At 39.2% G+C, this 21,322-nt stretch overlaps 1 protein-coding gene across 2 annotated transcripts in view; it reads left to right on the top strand.

Annotated features, from left to right (window-relative positions):
• Positions 1–21,051, top strand: part of LOC144663379 (A disintegrin and metalloproteinase with thrombospondin motifs 16-like) — a 37,494-nt gene extending 16,443 nt beyond the window's left edge. For both annotated transcript variants that reach the window (XM_078524301.1, XM_078524302.1), the window contains exons 8-25: positions 999–1,091; positions 1,240–1,364; positions 1,968–1,984; positions 2,228–2,330; positions 2,535–2,666; positions 4,284–4,446; positions 4,881–4,973; positions 5,541–5,683; positions 6,368–6,431; positions 7,764–7,845; positions 9,078–9,199; positions 10,322–10,445; positions 12,440–12,529; positions 13,418–13,581; positions 14,405–14,543; positions 15,185–15,305; positions 17,377–17,587; positions 18,605–21,051. In XM_078524301.1, the coding sequence (XP_078380427.1) occupies positions 999–1,091; positions 1,240–1,364; positions 1,968–1,984; positions 2,228–2,330; positions 2,535–2,666; positions 4,284–4,446; positions 4,881–4,973; positions 5,541–5,683; positions 6,368–6,431; positions 7,764–7,845; positions 9,078–9,199; positions 10,322–10,445; positions 12,440–12,529; positions 13,418–13,581; positions 14,405–14,543; positions 15,185–15,305; positions 17,377–17,587; positions 18,605–18,889 (2,271 nt within the window). In that variant the 3' untranslated portion in view covers positions 18,890–21,051. The remainder of the gene's footprint in view (positions 1–998; positions 1,092–1,239; positions 1,365–1,967; positions 1,985–2,227; positions 2,331–2,534; positions 2,667–4,283; positions 4,447–4,880; positions 4,974–5,540; positions 5,684–6,367; positions 6,432–7,763; positions 7,846–9,077; positions 9,200–10,321; positions 10,446–12,439; positions 12,530–13,417; positions 13,582–14,404; positions 14,544–15,184; positions 15,306–17,376; positions 17,588–18,604) is intronic.
• Positions 21,052–21,322: the final 271 nt, after the last annotated feature.

The following is a 21,322-nucleotide window of genomic DNA, read 5'->3' as shown; positions in this document are numbered from 1 at the left end:
GTATCTCATCCGGGCCACTGGCACTATTTGCATTTTATGTTTATGTTTATATTTACATTTGGGGTAAGTTTTTATCTAGGTTAGCTTGCTTATGATCGTCTGATTGTATGATCGGATAATGTGGTTCTTTATATCGCGTTTTGTTACATACGTGGGTTAACTGTATCACAAGGTTTCCCTTTTTGAAATTCATTCTCTCTCAAGCCTTTTAGAATGTTGTTTTAAAGGAACACTGTGGAACACTGTCACGGGTATTTTTTTGCTCTTCAGTTAAAGTACTAAAATTGGCAAAGTTCTCTTGCACAGTTCTTGCTCGTACACGAAATGCGCCAAGAACATCAAGATGAGGACATAAAATTGTCGTTAAAGGAAGAGGGGAGCTGTTGTTAGATTTCGCTGTTTTTTCCAGGCCACAAGGGCAGAACTTGAAAAAGTTAGCCTGACTTTTTAAAGTTAAGATCTAGAGTTTCTGATGGCATCACAATAATATTACTTGTTTGTAGCTTCAGTACTCTGGCATAGTAATTTTTAACAAAACTAGACCACTATTTTAGGTTTCCATACATCTTTAAGCTCTTAAATGTTTGAAGTGCAGCTTGTGACAGTGTCCCTTTGAGTGTGTTTGTTGCTTCGGGAGGCTCGCGTGTTTGTTGCTTCGGGAGGCTCGCGTGTTTGTTGCTTCGGAAGGCTCGCGTGTTTGTTGCTTCGGGAGGCTCGCGTGTTTGTTGCTTCGGGAGGCTCGCGTGTTTGTTGCTTCTGGAGGCTCGCGTGTTTGTTGCTCGTTATCGGAGAGTTCGTTGTATCAGTGATATAACGAATAACGTTGTAAGGAGCCTCCTGAGATAGATAGATGCTTTAGTTTTAATAAAGCATCTATCTAGCTCAGGAGGCTCTCTAAAACGTTATTCGTTATATTACTGTGGTGGTTTTTCTATATCCTGGATGCACTACGTCATAATATCATTTATATATAATACCTGTGCGATATCTCTTGTTAGATTTCTGGTATGTATCAAGATCCTTCCATAGGAGACATAAAAGTTTATTATGTCGTCAGCAAGATCATTGTTCTCGAATCAACACAAGAACAGGTACGCATCAGTGAACAGTAAAGGCGCATATATTGTGACGTCATTATATTGATTACATTTTTTGTTTTTGTTTTTTGTTGTTGTTGTTGTTGTTGTTGTTAATGTCGCTGTTGTTGGTGGTAGTGAATTTTTTTCTTTTGTTACCCAGGCCGGTTTCAGTGCAGGTGACTCCAATGATGCGAAGCTGACAAAAATGGTGAGGTGGACGGCTGCTTCACTAAGTAAAGCTGATAAAGACCCGGATCATTATGACGTGTTCAGCTACGTGTCAAAGTACGTGTGTTTATCAATTTTTTCAAAAGTTTTAACTTGTTAAAGACTTTTTACTCTTAGCATAACCCAGTGAGCGACTTTTACAGTGGGACGCGCCTTACCGTGGCCAACTAACAAACACCCAACAAGTGTTATCTTGTAATATTTTGCGTTTTCACTGCGTTTTGTTGATAAATTCGATGTAACAAGTATTCATTTGATCGTATTCAACTTTGCAAGGAAGCGTGTTCGTCAAACAAATAATAATATTACGAGATTACACTTGTAAAGAAGTTTGTCTGGTGGCCACGGTAAGGCGCGTCGCACTGTAAGCAAACTCACAATCTGGTTGGCGCTTCTCTACCTACAATGGATGTATTGATTAATTAATAATTATCAATAAAGTTTTAAAAGTGCCGTTTTATCTCACAAGGAATAGTTCATTGAACTAGATTGTTTGGCCCGTATTGATCTTATTCTTTTTCAAGTTTATGGGCCGAGCTGGGCCGGGTCGAGCCGAGCCGCTCCGAGCCGACCGAATTTACGTGGAATTTTGTAACATACCAATTCAATTATTCTCTCCAAATATATATTTATCTATTTGTTTGTTTGCATTTTTTTCAGCAAAATCCCTGCCGGAGGTAAGACCTTTTGTTCTGTCTAATTTTTTTACTCCAGAAACTCGGTCGTGGAAGTGCTTTTGGGATTAATTCATTATTTTGCGCCTAAGCTCATTAGCTTGTTAGTAGTTCTTATCACGCCTTGTTGTGCTTAAAACAAATCAAATCTTAAAAGAACTGTGTTATCCATACAATTTCTGCGTGACTCGTACTTCACTCAGTCCATAATTTTTACTTCTTCATATCCGTGTTCCTATCTCCCAGGTCTTGCCAATGTCAATGTCATGTGCTCCAGCGGAAATGGCAACGTTCAAGCTGATCTCGGTCTCCAATCCGCACTTCAGATCGCACATGAGATTGGCCACAAGTAAGTGACAACAAATTACATATAGAGACAAGTAGTTGACAAGTAAATCACGAATCACTTGAAGGCCGTAATGGTATATTCTTAGTTTCATTGATCCTCGGGCCGAAAGAATGATATTGCTCGTCCAAAATTACTTCTTTTATATCTTTTTTATCCACGCGGGTAGATTGCAGAACACTACTGACATACCTTATGTCCTCGTAGTTTTAATCTAGGTCACGACAACGACGAGGGATGCCATTCTAATTCATACATTATGGCTGCCTCTCTCCCGGGTGGTGTCTATGCTGCTCTATGGTCAAACTGTTCCCGTGAAGACATGCAAAAGTTTCTGGGGTAAGTTGCTGTGTGAGCCTAAACTATGTTCACTCTGTTCGTTTATCAAAGAAATCTCTCCGGCTCAGTTGATAATATCCTGAACGTCGCGATGGAAGACTTGAACATGCCAAACTTAAGATATTAAACTTGGTAGCCGCAACAGCTTGATTTCGTAGGATTTAATGGATTTAATGAACGCATTTTAGGCATCCTACTGATGAACGGTTTAATATGGCAATAAGATGTCTTCAGGAGCGCCATTACGTTCATGGTCTGTCCCCTTACAACTGTGTTTTGCCGATCCAACGTTAACTCTCGGAGGAAGCATTTTTTTCTTCCTCACCCCCCCCCCCCCTTCTCCGCAGATCGTGAAAAAGCAGAGGGGATTTAGGTTTAGGAATGCTAACGCTGGGACGAGTTAAGTTAAACGCATTACCCAGACTGCAAAAAGGGGGAGGGCGTATAAATGCTAAATCTCGGCCTAAGAACCAAAGTAATAGTCCCTCCGACCGTGAAAGGTTGGGGAGTAGAAATTAATTCTTTCCAGTGTTTTCCCTCTCTCCGACCACCCTTAAACGTCCTTGGGTTAAGATTAGAAATTTTCAACTTTGATGTGTATTCCATTAATAACTTTACAAAATGATTTTATTCTGTCAGTGAACTCAAATGGAATGAACGTGTTTTTTATCACTAAAATAATTGGTTAAGCAAGGTTTTTTTTTTTTTTTTTTTTTTTTTTATTTGCAGAAACTCACGTTACAAACAGTAAAAGGAAAAAACAAACAAACAAACAAATAACACTAACAATACCTACACTACATACAAAATCTATACTGTGTGTATATATATAAAAAAAAAACTTAACAATACTACTAGTCCTATCATATTGAGTCCATGAGGATTATATTGGCTATATGAATTCGTTTACGTTCGTTTACTAACAGTCCTTACTAATAGACCTAAAGGTGTTGTCGAATTGCGCCATAGATTTATAAAGTCTATTATACGTATATATATATATAAAAAAAAAAATAAAAAAAAACATTCATTGAATTCATTCATTGGATTCGTTTACTAACAGACTTTGCTAACAGACTTTACTGACAGACCTAAAGGAGCATAAAACTGCAATGCGATATAGGACAATTTTATAAAGCCGTATTATACATGAAAACTTATAATACACTACAGATAAACTACAGCACAGTTAAATAAATTAAGGATTGACATTAACAAGAAATAAAAAATGTAAAGTAAAACAGAAGAAGGGAGAAAAAAAACAACCTACAGTATAGGTGCCCAAGTAGCATTGTATTTATGAAGCGTTTTGTTTGCTATGGCTACTTTACGTAAAACTTCTAATTTCGATTTCAGTCTTAAAAGAAAGCGATCAAAGCTCAGCCTGTCCTCGCAGATACAAGTTGCAAAAATATGGTATTTTGCAATAAGAAGAATGTAGTTGAGCTCTCGCTCTTTGCTAGTGTTTTGGTGCCACCCAAATAAAATCGTACTTTCTGATAAAGTTATTTTTTCGAGAAATTTTTCGCTCCAATTGGTTAAGCAAGATGTTGTTCGGAGTGGTTTAGCTGTATAAGTAGCAAGCTTGTCATTAACTCCTCTTTACTTTTATCGCAGAAACGAGGCACGGTCGTGGTGTTTAAAAGACCCACCGACCCAATATCCGCTCCCAGCTCTGTCTCCTGTGTATCAAGGCAAACAACCTGGACAAATATTCAGTGGAGACGATCAATGTGAATTTCAGTACGGAAGTGGATGGCACATGTCACCACATCAAAAGGTGCGCAATATTAATTTTAGAAAGTGTTGCCGGTAAATATGAATTTGCATCTAATACCTAGAACTCCCTACCCAATAATGTAAGATCTGAGCCTACTTTAACTGTTTTTAGAAGACTCCTGAAAGAGATCTCCTTTCAGACATAATGGTATATTAAAAATAGATGTAAATAGATTTTCAATGGTAATACCCTAAATTTCTTTTTTTTTTTAATTTTTACACCTAATTGCAATAACATTCCCATAGTAAAAAAAAAGGTTTACAGGAATTAGCATAGTTTCATAATTGGTAGCATTTACAGAAAACTCGCGAGTTTTTTTCTGCACGCTTTGAGTCCACTTTTTTGTGTTGTAACAAGATAAATTCAAATTGCTATTGAATTTAGATTCTGTTGTTTAAAAGGCTTTCACATTTTATTTGATGACGTTATTTTAGGGCGTCTGTGGTACGTTATACTGCTTCAAAGATGGCACTCAGTTGAGCTTAAATGCACCGGTAGTCGATGGGTCGCCCTGTGGAGTCCGTAAGGTGTGTTTAAGTTTCTATATATCTTAGACAATCGCTGATTTTTAACTTTTGTGATACAGTCAAATCTCTCTTAACGGACACCTCTGTAAGACGGACACCTGCTGTTGGGCCCGTCCCTCCGTTCTTCAGTCATTTTACTGTAACTAAGCTCCCTTTTTAAGACGGACAACTCTCTAAGACAGACAGTTGGAGCCGGTGCCGACGATGTCCGTCTTACGAGAAGGTTGACTGTATTCTAAATGACTAAGGTTCAATTTTATGAGGTTTTGGGGAGGGGGTAGGGGAAGGGGGCTGGTGGGATTTAGGGCGGGGAACCAAAAATATGGGAGGGGGGTTGACCGTAAATAATATAACATTGTGTGTAGAGGGGTGGGGTTACTTAATGAAATGGGAATAGGTATAATAAGGCTAAACGAAAATGTCAAAAGTATAAAAAAGGAAAAAGTGAAAGAGGGTTTGGGACGGCCTCGATTGAAGGCGGACAGGAATTTAGATTTCCTGAGAGATGTATCTAGTCAGCCGTGTTTGGGACTGCTACTGACAATTAAACGCATCCTCTTCCTGCAGTGGTGTATCGGTGGAAAGTGTGTGGACAATGGTAGACCGAGAATCCATGGAGGTTGGAGCGCGTGGCCGTCTGTTTACTCGTCATGTACCAGGCCTTGCGGCGGAGGGGTGCAGTACAGAACGCGCGTTTGTAGAAACCCTGTGTAAGTTTACAATCTAATATATCTAAAGTAACAGACCCGTTATCTGCGAAAACGCCAGATTTTCTCGGTAGTTAAAAGTTTGTTGTCTTAAACACTTTAGTCATAGTTAAAACACTCATTAATAATTCATAAAGAAATACAAAAGAAATTAATGTTTAATGAGTGTCTTTATATCTGTTAAAGACACGGCTAAACTTTACGTCCAATTTTCTATGCCAAAATAACCCCAAATTTAAATATTAATGCAAAAATGAGTTCATGTACATCAGAAGATTTTTAAGCCGTTCCATAAGTTCGCAGTTCGTGTTTCAGACATCCCTCTGTGTTCGCCTACTCACCAGAAGGGACGTCTGAACACATCTACTGCGCCTCGTGTTTTAAACTTGATAAAACACTGTGCTCATTTATTAAACATTACATTATTCACAGGCTGTCCAGGCGACAAACCTACCTGTGGTTTATCGAATAGAAACTGAAGTTTTGTTGTGGCTTAATTGCCTCTGTCGTTTTCTCTTGTGTAATACGTATCCCAAGTACTTCTGGGGGAGGAGTTCAGCGTTCCGTATTAAATAAACTGTTTTTACCTGAGATAAAACAGCTTATTTAATACGAAACGTAATAAATTAAAATTTATTACGACCTCTAACACTCCTGTGCAAATATTTGTTAACTTCGAACTGGTAGCCCATCTAATGGAGGAAGCCCGTGCGTAGGGACAAACAAGCAGCGAAGAATTTGTAACTCTCAGGTTGGTTATTAACTCAAGAAAATTCTCTAACAATTATACTTTTTACGTTAATATTTTTAAATATTTAAATTTATGTAGAGGAGAATGTTTGTTAAGGGACGGACCGGTATTAATAGTTGGAGGGGGAGGGGGGGGGGAAACTTTCCTAAAACAAAAACCCTGCAAAAAAGAATTCAATTTCTGAAAAATCAAGTCTTTTGACAAGTGAAACAAAACAGAAAATAAACGTCTTTAGTATATACACACTCAGTGATCTTGGTGTTTCAAGCAATCTGATTGGTTCGCTATCTCGGGCTAATGAGCATTATTCACTCCCTACGGAGTGAATAATGCTTGATCCAAACTGAAACAAAATGGCCGGCGTAAACTCGCGTTTCGCCGGCGTTTTTGAATCGCAAATACTAAGAATACAAGAAGATGCTGAACCAGAAAAGACAAAAAAAGGCTAAGAAATTTGGCCTGATGGTTTTCAAAGTAAGAGAAGACTACATATTTCGCAATTTGCAGCACAATGTCCACACAACTCGAGTACTAAAACGATAAACAATTGCTTACCGTCAAGTCGCTCTTCGCCCGGCATCGGCAGAAATGAATACCGTAGATTTATCGGCAGCAACATCAAGTGTTATTCAACCAAGATCCTCCACAAATATTCAGGAAAACGTCTTTGTGCAAGAAAACATCCAGTTTTCACCACAGTTCTGCAGACGTTCAGTATAATCCAAACTTTCAGGTGGATCCTTCGCCAACTGCTCTTTCAATTTTCAATTCAAGTGAACTTCAAAAGCTTTGATTCAACGGTCAAAATGTTTTGCAAGCAGGTTTTTGATTCAGATTGCAGGTTTGAGTGGTGTTAAAGGACCATTTTGCTAGATTGTGACGAGGATTTTATCGAAGATTAACTAGATTGCCATGTTTGAAGATTCTGTAAACTGTTTCGCGCATGTCGGTTAGTGCCGCTTATATGTACGTTTTCCACGCATGAATTGAGAGGTCAATTAAATCGACTTTAAATGGTTTCCTTCCGAAAACTTTGAGATCGCTTGTTGTTGAGATCACTTCGTGTGTATATACTAAAACAATTATTCTTTGAAATCTCGGTGAATAGCGGCAGAATATTCACCTCGCCGCTCCGCGGCTCGGTGAATATTCTACCACTATTCACCTCGATTTCAAAGAATAATTGTTAATTAAAACGTGTGGAAATTTGTCCAATCTCCAAAAACAAGACTTCTCTCCATTAAATCAGTGCACTAGTGAAAAAGTGTGTAGAATATGCAAACTTTTTGAAGCTACATTGAGAAAATGAGAATTTTTTTTTTCATTTTACAGCCCTGCCCGGAAGGATCCAATACGTTTAGAGTAGAACAATGCTTGCAGAAGCAAGGAACGCCTCCTTTTTATCAAAAGAAAAGTATGACGTAACACCGATTCTAATTAACGTTAAGTTGTGATGAATGTTTAAGACTGGTTCTCATATAATTGATTTTTCTATCGCCTTTGTCACTTCAAAAAGTTTTCTTGCGATCGGGGCGATTATATGAGAGCATTACACAGACGATTGCAACATCTTCAGCGATTGGGACGATCACAATCGCTTAAATCGCTCGTGTTCTATCCTTCTAAATTATCTTTCCCTTCTTTGTCTTAAACCTGCAATAACTTCCATCGCCTATGATCGTCTCAGTAGTTGCAAACGATCTATGCGATAGAAATGATCAGGGCGATCATATAAGAACCAACCTTTACTGAGCTGTAAAAGTGGCGAAGTGAACGAATGTTCTCCGCTGCTCGACACGGTCGGCAGAGGTTTCCTTGAAAGTCATGAAAACCTTCGCCTTATTTGATTGAGATTATCCCTAGCCTGCAGGACAGGCGATTTAGTACAACTTTTTACATCTCGCTCACCGCTCGCGTCGATAGCGCGCGTATTACTCGCTTCGCGCCAGAGTAACGTGTGCCCAAGAACATAACACAATGACCCCGGCTAGTGCTTGAACCACTGCTCCTTAATATAAAGGATTTAGGAAATTCTCTCCAGAGGATGTTACACGGCGGCACAAAGATATAAATATTATTTACGAGAGGTTTAAACAATATTTTACGAATTTTGCGAGCTTAGCGGATGAGTGAAAAAAAAATATGTTTGCAAGCCGCCGTGTAATTTTCTTTTTGTTATATTGGAAAAAAAAATAATGAAGAATTTTAAAAAGAATAGTGGTAAAAGAAAGATAAAATGTTTATAGAACACCAAGACGATGCCAATGACATAGTCACAAACGTTTGAGGTTTTGTAAATATTTTGTCACATATTACCCTTTTTCAGTGAAATGGAATTCAAAATCCAACTAACGATTGCGTTTTTCGCTGCCGTCAATCATAATTATGCCGACAGTTAACGAACCGTGAAAAACAGAAACAAACAAAATGGATCGAAATCTTCCAATCACAACTGACAGATGTGACCTTTTGACCCGGTTGAAGTGAACTTCTGTTTCCCGAGAGGTCCGCTAAGATGATTGACGGCAGCAAAAAGCGCAAACCGTTGGTCAACTTGGTTGATGATTGAATTTCAGAGTTCGCATTTCACTGAAAACCGCAATAATTTTCTAACTAAGCTTGTGGTTGTTGTGTTTTCCATCTTAGATCCCTGTTCCTTATGGTGTAGATCTGGTTCAACCGCCATTCATCATGGTGACGTCGAAGACGGAACAAGGTGCACATTAGATCTAAGTGACTTGGATGTGTGTGTCCAAGGCAGTTGTCGAGTAAGTATATAGAGGATAATACATGGTTGCCCAGAGATATGAGATTTATCTTCGAGTGTTCAAATCGACGGATATCTCACGAGTGAGCGCAGCACTGTAGAGCAGGGCACGGATAAACTTACGGAATACTGACCCAAACTAAGTGAAAAAAATATATATTGCTCGTATTCATTGCTTTGCAACTCGCAAATATCCGCTCGTATTCTATTTTAAACCATCGAATAAGGTGTATGTATCCCCATTGGGTTTTTTTTGCTGCTTTAGATATTGTGTTCAAACCGTGAATACACGCATTAATGCTATCTTCTTTTAACACGCTGAAAAAACCGTAAACTTCGATGAAGCAACTACCCATAATACATTTCGGCATTGCTGCGTACGCTTTTACGGTTCAGTGCAGGACGACGATTTTTTAACGATTCAGTGCAGGACAAACTTTCTTGAAACAGTTACAGTCGAATCTCCATATCTCGAACCTCTCGCTAACTTACTCACTAATGAAGTCGTGAGAGTGATAAATGATCGTCGCAGTGAATTTCCAATTTAAGCAATAGGAATAAAGAAGCCTGAAAAAAATTCAGGGCTTCAACGGGATTCGAACCCGTGACCTCTGCGATACCGGTGCGATGCTCTACCAACTGAGCTATTGAAGACACACATTGGGAGCGAGGTCAATTGTGAGTTCATATTTTCCCGTGAGAGGAGTAAAATGATGTAATGTATATGAAATGATTCATAATGAAGTCTTGACTGACTGACTGACTGACTGGCTGGCTGGCTGGCTGGCTGGCTGGCTGGCTGGCTGGCTGGCTGGCTGGCTGGCTGACTGACTGACCGACTGACTGACTGACTGACTGACTGGCTGGCTGGCTGGCTAACTGACTGACTGACTGACTGACTGACTGACTGACTGACTGACTGACTGACTGGCTGGCTGGCTGACTGGCTGACTGACTGACTGACTGACGTCATGATTTTTTTTTCGATTTTCAACTATCTTTTTAACCTAATAAACATGGAGCAAAAAAACTGTTGTTTCAGATTTCACTATTAGTCATTTTTAAAATGTACGTCCTCTGCTGACAATTTCAGTGCCATATTTTGATTTTTGTTATTTTTTAGCGTGTAGGCTGTGATCACGTGCTGGATTCTGATTCAATGGATGATCGGTGTGGAAAGTGCGGTGGAGATGGAGACACATGCTTCATCGTAAGAGGAAACTACACTACCGCTCATACAGAGAAAGGTGCCGTGAGAGCAAAATAGAACGGAACATACCTTATTACATGAAATTTTGGCGACACGTTAATTTCGCGATTTTGAGGTGCGCATATTTCGCGACACTTCAATTTCGCGATTTTGCAAAAATGTTGTGTTTTGAATCACTTTAATTTGGCGTTTTTAAGTAAGACACAATTTACATTTCCTTGGCAATATTATTAAATAATTAAATAAAACGACTTCAGTGAAGGAACAATAACGTCAAAAACGCAACAGCCGGACTAAATCTTGGCAATAGCAACAACAGAGCAGTTCTCGCAATGTCTACAGGTACAGTAGGTCATGCTTGTACGTGCATGAGTAATAATTGCTCATCAATTGACTCAAGAAGAATAATTGTTCTTGAGTCTGACGACAACATCCATTTATATTGGAAATTCCTTCCTTTGATGGTACTAACTTATTATTTCTTGATTATTAACATATGTGAGTCACTTAATTTTCGCGTCATGTTATGTTTGCGACACTTATTGTTTGCGTCACTTTAATTTCGCGATTATTTTAGAATCGCGAAATTAGCGTTCCGCGAAAATTCCATGTAATAAGGTATATTTTCAACCAAACATTGCTTACTTATTGATTACTTCAAGGGACTTAAATTTTGAAATAAAACGTGGGGTCCCCATATTCGTTTAGGAGCATGAAGACCTTGTATATGCCACATAATTCCTTAATAATTCCCTTGCGAGAACTGGCAAAGTACACATTTCCAGTGATCATTTATTTTTCAAATCTAGTAATTAATCTGTTTTCGTTTTACAGAAAGAACTTGATCGCTACACCAAAAATATGAGAAAAATTGATAGGTCGCCATTCTCGTTTACGAGAAAGAGACGATTTATTTTTCTCGCGGCCGGAATATAAGCCGCATAGAAAAAAGCCGCCATTTTGTTTATGTGCGTGCACTAATTACGCGTAAAATTTTGCGCCGCCCTCGAATCCATTAGGGTAGAAATGTTAATAAACGCCGCATCAATTCCAGTGATAGAGTCAAAAAGCAAATTCAGAAATAATCAAGATTTAGCAAACCTAAAAAATGTTCAAATGTTAAGTTACCTTACTATTGTTAGCAAGAAATAAATTGACTTTTAAATAAACGCCGCCCTCAAATAAACGCCGCACATGAATCACGAAAAATTTATTTGATTAAACGCCGCGGCGTTAAATCGAATAAATAGCTTCGTGCACAGAGACTCGCCAAGCAGTCATTTTCGCGTATATTTCTCTGATCGCACTCGCGTCCTCATAGCCATTCTCTTAACCGGCAGGGCCTTGGCAGAGGAAACGAAGGGCTCTGATCTGGGGACATAGGATTTTTGAAATAAATCCGAAATTTGTTTATTGGCTGTTTGAACAAAGAAATATTGAACGGAAGTCAATAACGCCATGACTCTCTCACACAGTATAAAAAAAACATCACTGCTGCATAAATGAAAACCGAAAGCCTTAGAATCTAGGACTGGAAATCCTGTTTCTCCACAGTCCTTCGTTACTCGTGCCAAGGTCACACAGGCTAAGAGAAGCGAATAGGGTTATGGGGACGAGAATGCTTTGAACTCGCGAAAAGAATCGCCAAAGAAATGGAATCCAGCGCGACAGCGGAAGCGCGCTGGCGTTGCAAGGGATTGGGGGGGGGGAGGAAGGGAGGTATGGAGCGAGGAACTTACTGTTTTCCTCGCGTTTTTGCGTCGGAAAAAGAATAAAAAAATAACATTATTTCACGATTTTTCTAGTCTATTATCTTCAACAAAATTACGATGACGCCCAGAAAATCACAGTTTACAGCAGCGTAAAAACTTAAATATTTTTTCACTAAAAATATGGTTAATCCCTGTTAACGAGTGTTTAGCAGATCACATCTCACCAAGTCGGGGAAAAAGTGTTCATTTTACATTTACAAGAATAATAACAATTAACAGTTCATGAAATTTTAATCTAAGATTTTATTTTATTTTTCAGGTCCTGAAAAAGCAGACCTTATTGTCAGACTTCCTGTGGGTGCCTTTAATGTTGTTTTTCTGATGAGGAAAGCAACCAATAATTACCTTGGTGAGAGGCAACTTCGTTACCAGGGTCTCTCTTCTTTAAATCTGCCTGAAGCGAGAGAGACCCTGGGAACTAAGTTGGGTGAAGCGCAGGGTATATTCTGTCTGTTAAGATGTTTGTAAGCGGTGGTTCTGGCGGGAATTACACGCCCAGTGTGTTGGCCACTGCGAGACGCAAATAAGGGTTTATCTACCATTCTGTAAAGCAAACAGTAACACATGAAAGTACTGCTTAGTTTTATTAACGGCCACACACTTGGTTTTCATCTACAGACCTAAAAGTTAGAACCACATTTTATAGCATAATAAATAGACCACATGAGAATACTGCTCGGTATCTTTCATTTTAATGGTCACATTCAAATTAAAAATTAGAGCCGCATTTTATAGTATAGTAAACAGTTCCACATGATGTACTGCTCAGAAGCTTTTATTTGAATAGTTACATTCAAGATTACAAGTTGGAAACACTTTTTATATCGTAGTTAACAGTACTTCATCAAAGAACTGCTCAGTAGCTTTCATTTGAATGGTCACACACTAGGGTTTCATCCACAGGCCGAAAATAAGAACACCTTATTCAGCATATGAAAGTACTGCTTAATAGCTTTCATTTGAATGGTCAACCACTAGGGTTTTATTGACAGAATTAAAAGTAAGAACCACCTTGTACAGCAAACTGAATAGTACCACATAGAAGTACTGCTCAATAGCTTTCATTTGAATGGTCACACACTAGGGTTTTATCCACAGACTGAAAATTTTAACCACCTTGTACAGCATAAAAGTACTGCTCAACTGCTTTCATTTTAATGGTCACAAAATAGGATTACACCTCATCGACGATTAAAAAGTTAGGACTACATTAATGAATCAGTTTTGACTTTTTTAGGGGTTCAAGCAGACAACGGAACATATTTAGTTGGTGGGAAAACAAGCTCGGAAAAGCAACTAGTGCTTGCTGCTAACACCTCGATCACGTATACTCGCAAGAAAAACAAATTCAAAGACTTGTTGCAGATCACGGGTCCCACAAATACGTTCCTCAAAGTAATGGTAAGTTAATCAGTCTTTTCGTTTTTAAGGTCATTTCTTAGTATTCCATTGCGCATCCTTACTGTGCATAATTTCACGCGTGGTAAGCGCGCACACATTAAAAATTGGCAGTTTTTTTAATGCACCTGTGAAGTAAATCGTCATTTTCCCGCAAACGAGTATGGTGACCCATCATTTTTTTCTTGGTTTGAATTGAATGATAACTTTCTTTCCGTAATGAATAAACCGATTCCCAGTGTAGAATAAGAATGAATCGTGAACATAATGTTATGATATTAAGAGGAAGTATTGCGTGCAGACAAGGTGCTACAAGTATTGGACCCCCCCCCCCCCTTCCCCACCTATTTGTTCAAGTGCAGGTTTTTCCTACAGCAACCTCGTCAGAGGTTTTCCTATTTTTTTTCAGGTTATTAGTGCCTTTATGAAGTAACGTTCTGGGCCAGTTGTTTCAACGCCCATTACACTGTATAACGCCATCCACGATTGAAAGTTTATTGATGTTTTATTTTGTGTTGTAAAAGAGTGTTTTTCGCTGCTACTGTTTTGACTTAAAGGTTTCAGTGTCGAAGTCAAAACCTGATAGTCAAAAAAATACTAAAGGAAAAACCTTGCTGAAAAGTTACAAAATTAAAATCAAAATTCAAACTAAACCTGGATAAGTTAATCATGCTTTGAACAACCGGTCCCTTGCGTATAACTTGACGTCACAAAAGTCGATAGCTTTCAATTTGGCAGAGGCTAATATTAGCACAAACAGTGCAAAAATGAAATGTGGTAATCACGGTTAATTGTTATTTTGTTCGTTGTTTTTCTTAATTTGTAGTACGTCGCTGTCAAAGGAGGAAATCCAGGATTGGATTATAGCTTTAAAAGACCCGTTAAACCTTCGGAAACTCCGCCTGAGAGAAAATTTGAGTGGGATGTTACTCCATGGTCTGCCTGCTCAACAACCTGTGGCCAGGGTACGAACTGCAAAACATATAAAACAGATTTAAACAACATGTGGTTAATTTGCCCTATCAAGGTTTTAAAAAGTTACTGCATTCCCAATACTAGATAAAGGGTTTAGGGTTTACCCCTGTCACGTGACCTTGTCAATCAAATGCATGGATGCCAGAAATGAATAGAGTGTAACGAAATTGCTATTACTGCTATTTTTGAGAGCATTGATGTCTCAGTGTAAATTTTATGGCGGTTTGAAAGTTTTAAAAAGATGATTTGTATGGAGAAAAAGGTCACTGAAGTCAAAGTTCACCATCCAACAAATCCTTCAACTTTCGGACTGCCACAGAATCTGCAATGTCACGATATTTTAAGTCATTTTTCTGATTACTTTCAAATGCCATCTTTCCAGGGTTATGCAAAGGGTCAATTCTTTGTTCTTTGTCATCACTCGAAACTGACTTATTTTGCCTGTAGTTTAACCAACCACCTATTAACTGGCAGAAATAGAGAGAGTCGACAAGCCACCACCCCCCCCCCCACCCCTTTAGTACGCGTTCTCAATCCCAGAGCCATCGTTTCTCCAACCTGTTTCCCCTACATTCCTTGTGGCTAAGTACAAACTTCAATTACTAACTGTGTTTTTATTTGCCACTTATAGGAGTCAAAACGCGCACAGCTAGATGTATTAGGTCGGATGACAAAACTCCCGCCAGTGACAGAGCCTGTGGAAAGAAAGAAAGCACTAGTGAGCCTTGTCAAGTAACGCCCTGTCCGTCCAAGTATGTTTGATTCCATTTTTATCAGGGAAAAGCCAGGGAATTTTAAAAACTGATGTCTGTGGCAACCATGTCAAAAATACATTTAAGTTACTTTCTTTAATTTTTCATCTTCTAGTACCAGAACTGGGTAAGGCAACATTTGCATCTGCAATTGTACCCTTAATTGTACCTTTCCAGGAATTACCGTCTTAATGGGACTGTAATGTGTCACGGCTGAGTAAAGTTTATTTTATTAGTTTTGTCAAATACTCGCTATGAAACGTAATGTTTGCAAAGAAATTACTTCTATGGATCTTAATGACAAAACCATTGCTTCATTACAACCAAATGTATCTCCCGGGCGTTATAATTTAAAATTACAAGCAAACGAGATTAACTTTGAAAACTGTTCAGCCCAACAGTATTTCAAAAACACATATCGCAATCCGTTTCAATTTTCTTCACTTTTAGCCATCCGTTCCTACTTTTCTATTCATTGTGTTATTAAAATGTGCGTTCGCTGTATTAAGCTGTTGTTTTAAAATTTCACCGAATTTGATGGCCATTTGCCATGCCTAAAATTTAGGTAAAATCCGTGACAGAGTTCCTTTAACTATCCACGACTTGCTACCGTTACCTAGCAACGGTGATCATCCAGAGGTCACGGTTTGAATCCCACCGAGGATTACCTCGTGTGGTCCTCGGTTTCCTTTCTAGGACTAAGGTATGGGTCGCACTTAGGAAAAGTTTTCATCTTTGCCTGCTAAAAAACCGCAAAATTTTGAAACCAAAACCGGAAAGGAAAACTTTTGTCAAACTAAGCAGGGTCGCACTTGTGAGATTCAACTGTCATAGAAGTTAGAAAAAAAAACCACATGTCTAACCTGATGATTTTAGAAGACATATCGCAATCAGGTGAAGCGAAAGGAACGGTGAAGCGGTGATCATAAATACGGTGATTCTCCTTCTTATTATTCAGCTTAACGGAACCAGCACCAGTTTGTTTGTTGTTTTTTTTGCACGTTTGATGTATGGGGAATGGGCAAACGAATGAAATGACGGTTTTAACTGCCTGCCAAGACTGCATAGCGCTCGCTTGCAGTGTTTCCTTGTAGAGAACTCGCCCGTGAAGTGCTCGGCTGGAATACAAAAAAATATATATTGTGGGTATTCGACGCTATTGCCGAAAAAACCCTTGAAATTGCGAATAATTATAATAACAAGCAAGTCCCTTCATAAAGAGCGCGGACTGAATATTGCCGTGCTTGTTCATATCGAACGTGTTTTATGTTTCACTGACAAGCGTTGACAGTTACCGCTGTGATTCCTATTGTTTAGCTCGAGTTTTCGAAAATCTGCCTGCCCCACCCAAGCACTACGGCCTCTTTGATGTTTTTGCCGATTTGCAAAGTTTTTGCCAACTGGAAAACCTAGGGTCGCACTACGCAAAGCGCCCTGATGACAGATTTTCACCGCAAAGTAAACAAATTCTGGCAAAACTTTTCCAAGTGCGACCCATACCTAACGCGCAAAATGAAACCTTGAGTTACTCTCCAGTATTACATTATTAGAGTTGAATTCTCTTCTTTCAATGTGAAAGGGATGTCGAGCAAATGTAAGCCTGGGGCTCGTTTTCGGAATTTTATATCATTTTACGATAGTTGTAAAAGGAACTATGTCACGGATTTTAACAGATTTTTGAACAGCCAAAATTTATATTTGTGTCGTAGGAAACAATTAACAATTGCTATTTTAGAAGACCGAAACTGTTTAAAAGCGCGTTTGGCTTCGGAGGGCTCGGATGGAAATGAATTGTAATTTGAAAACGTTAGCCAACGTTTTCGAGTTGTTTCCGCGCGCCTAGAAAAAAATCGATATTATAGCCAAAGTTTGATTTCTATCCCCAAATAAAGGTTATATCTTCAGTTAAATGTTCAAAGATAATGTTTTTCATGGGTTAAGTTGCCTACTACTTATTTCAGGACAGTAAAGACAAAAAATGTGCGAAATCCCCGTAACATTGTCCCTTTAAAGCAGCACACTGACAGCATTGTAATCACTCTTATGACCGTAAACCTTTTATTTCTCGTAGCTGGTACCAAACGCCTTGGTCAGATTGTTCCCAATCATGCGGGCGCGGTGTACAGACACGTAACGTTATCTGCCGCATGAAGATCAACCCGACAGAATACGGACCCAGCACCAACTGTTCTGCTGAAGACAAGCCCAATATCACTGAAACAAGCAGATATTGTAACAGCATTGCTTGCCTTTCTGATTGGGATACAAAGGACGGCTTCGTGGTAAGTACATGGATCTCACAATAGGTGGTTTTCACTGTCACGCCACTGTCACGCCGCGAAAAAATAAATCCAAAACTATTGAGTCAAAAACGCAAGATTATTACAGGTTGTAGAAAACTACTATATAAACTACTTGTCCAAGTATCAGGTCTGTACGATATTCCGTACTCGAGATATCCGTCAAAATGTTTCACGCAAATTTAGAGAGCACAGTATGGAAACTCCATGTTGGAGCCCAACTGTTGGGCTCCATCATGGCCGCCGGAAATCAATGAAAACATCTGGCATTAAATTCTGCTACAAAAATCGGTCAGATCACCCTCATGAACAAGTAAACATTCATATAAACACTTCCCGCAAAACCTCAACTGTCCAGATTGTTAAAAATCGCAGGATGAGGCATTTGTTAAAGAAAACGTGACAGCCTTCTGGCGGCCATATTTGATCTCGTGTGGCGTGAAACTCCGAAATTCAAAATGCTCTATCTTAAAGACGGCGCGCGAATGCTATCGAGCTAAAAACCTCCAACAAGATATATATTAAGGACATCTAATAGCCAGTGAACGATAAAAACTCAGGGGTCTTGCGATTCTGGGTTTTAGAATTTTGATGACGTCACGTGAAAACCAAGAATTGTTTCCACGGCGCTCAAACGAGTGGCTTGTACTCTGGAGGTTCCAGGTTCAAATCCAACACCCTGCCACTAGATTTGTTTGACAAACATCCCCGTCCTTTTCATATCGGCACACCCCCTCCCCTTCCACGGGGTACTCCTCAGAATCTTATTACCGTTGCGATTCGATTTCGTGTCTCCAATAAGCGTCCCCTTTAGTGTCGGGTTTTTTAGAATAAGTGCCCCTTATGCGAACCCCTAATGCCAAGCGCTCTGTCCCTAATAAGCGCCCCCACTCTCCAAGGAGCACCCATTCTTGAGCCACCGTAAGTAAATAAGTGGAGCGCCCCGGGCGCTAAATCGAATCATTGCGGTAAGTAATGTCTTGTCTCTTCTTTTTACAGAGGGACAAATGTGGAAAGCCATTTAAGAAAAATGAGCTGAAATGTTATCACATGGATCAGTTTGGTGAAAAATCCCGAATACCAAATCTTCTTTGCCGGTACAGAGAAAAACCGACCCGCCTACCGTGTACCACCCCCTCACCCCCTACTACACCGACCACGCCCACGCCCACGCAAGGCAACAAAGCCGACGCCGACAAAAAGGCAAGGGGAAGTCAATCAATTCAAGCTCAAAGCTCAGTGTTTCTTGCCTTCTTGATTCCGTTGCTACAGATCTTACTGTAGTATTTTATCTCTCCATAATTCACATTTGGGAGGAGGAGGGGGGGGGGGTGGCCGTTCCCAAGCCTTTCGTTTACTTTGGCCAAAAACGGAGATCTTTTTAAACATGATTTTAACACTTTTTAACGTTCCTGGGTCCCTGAAGTTCACGTAACCTACGCCTACTGGACCTATGGGCTACAGCTTAAATAATACCGCCAAAAAAAACATGGCTTGTCTTTATGCACGAGAAGTTTTTGGTACTCTTTTATTCAGGTAGAAGGGAAAAGAGCTTTTTATCAGAAGAATCGTTGTGGTCGGGTTTGTATGTAAAACGAATTTGTGTCTGAAAGTGTTAAGGGCATATAAGGTTACTGCATGTTGAAACTCTCCAACTTATAACTTTTTTTTCATACAAAGCAGCTCTTAAGTGATCCAGTCTTTTACCGTTTTGTAACGAGATTCAAGCACTGCAGTGGGTTGCAATGCTTTGATAACAAAGTTTCGGTATTCTTTAAAATGAAGCCCCATAATTTGGAGACGGGTAGGTCACGTGATTTACAGCTGTGGACTTTAGCCCACCGCAGCACCCCATATATCCTTGTTTAAAACAAAGGTGTTCTCATTACATAGATGAAAAACTTGCACTATAAAAATTAACCAGAGAAAAGTGCGAATGCTTGTCAATAGTGATAATTGTATTATAAAAACCTTAGATATATAACACGCACTCTGATTGGATAAAAAGATGTTTAACGCGTGCTGTGATTGGATGGCTAAGCGTAAATTTTGTGATCACAGCGGTCAAACGTGCGAGGCGTTCACAATATCGTCAGAATTGCTGCCACATATTTTTACAAAAAAATTCTCAACTACTTAGAGTTTTAAGTCCAACATGAAAGTTCAGTTATGGTGAAATTAAGTAATTTTGCCCGCGAGCTTTGACCGTACTTTGCTTTGCCAAGTAAACGCTCGCACGCGTTTTCTTAATTACAGCTTATTCGAGAAAGGTCGGAAAAAAAGCACAAAAGGGCACGTGAAAACACCGAAAGGTGGTCTGGGTAATCACTTGAATTATGCATATTGGCCTAGAGGAAATGTACACGTTTGTATTTTTGCTCGTAAAGATTTTGTTTTTCATCTCAGGAGGCCTTTTGCTGTAGCTTTCTTTTTCTGTCGCATGTCTTTGAGTTTTGAAATTTTTTCTAAAATTCAGCGTGGCTAAAAGTACCTTGTTTCGACATGTCTGAAAACGTGAAAATTCGCGTTTGTCATGTCGCCATCTTATTAGTATTCAGCACGTGCAGTAGCTCTCTGCTTCTGCCCATGTGCTTTTTTCCGACAACCTTTGTCGAATTAGCTTTATATACAGTTAATTCGAGAAACGTTGTCGAAAAAAGTGCACGCGACAAGACCGAAAGTTGGTCTGAGTATTCACTTGAATTTTTGCATATTGGCCGAGAGGAAAGGTACATGTTTGTATTTTTGCACGTGAAGATTTTGTTTTTTCTCTCAGGAGGCCTTTACTTTAAGGTATCACGGAAGGAAAATTGGCGTTTTCGTTCCAAGTCAAATTGTGTGCAAACCATCAATGGTAACCCAGTAAAGTATATATTTTCTGAAAGCTTATTGAATAAAGAGTGTAATTTTGGATTTTGTTTTGATCATATAGACCATAATAAGTAACGTCAGCATTTTGTTTGCAATTATGATGTTGTGCAACTTAAGGTTTATTAGTATTCAGCACGTGCAGTAACTCTCTACTCCTATCCATTCTACTTTTCGGTCTTGTCGTGTGCACTTTTGTGATTTTTAATTTTCCGACAACGTTTCTCGAATTAGCTGTAAATCATAACCGGTTAACAGTGTACAAAAAAATACTTTTGCTATCATTGTAATTATTTTATTTATGATTTGATAGATTGTCCAGTCATTATCACTTAGCTTCAATAAAAAGTTGCTTTAACTAAAGAACCAACTCTGTATGCAATAAATGGAAAATGTATATCTTGGGCCTGCCACTGGCTTGAACGCTGTGACCATTTGCAAAACGATTTGAGACACTCCGAGTGAAAGGAGACGATGATAACAATGATAGCTTGTGCCCATTCCCTCACGTATTAATGTTGTCTGAATTCCGGGATCGAGTTCAAACCTTACAACAACAACATTAAAAAGGGGAGGGTGTCAGAATGTCACTTTATCCATTTAATATTTTTAAGGAGGGCGTTTGCTTTTTTAAAGATAAGCAATTTTGGTAATTTGCAATTGGTTGTAGCTTTAGCTTTTTTTAATGTTGTAAGACGTTTTTTAGATCAGGAAGGGCTACCCTCGAAACCACCTACCTAGGGCTTTCCACAAGTTGCTCGGCAACTTTTCATGATTCGAGCAACTTTTTCCCCTTCGAGCAACTTTTTTCTTCTCGAGCAACTTGTTCCATTTTGAGCAATTTCCAGA

The sequence above is a fragment of the Oculina patagonica genome, chromosome 8, assembly GCF_052425735.1.
Source record: "Oculina patagonica isolate OP01 chromosome 8, crgOcupat, whole genome shotgun sequence".
Classification (NCBI taxonomy): Eukaryota; Metazoa; Cnidaria; class Anthozoa; order Scleractinia; family Oculinidae; genus Oculina; species Oculina patagonica.
This window is presented reverse-complemented; position numbering and strand designations above follow the sequence as displayed.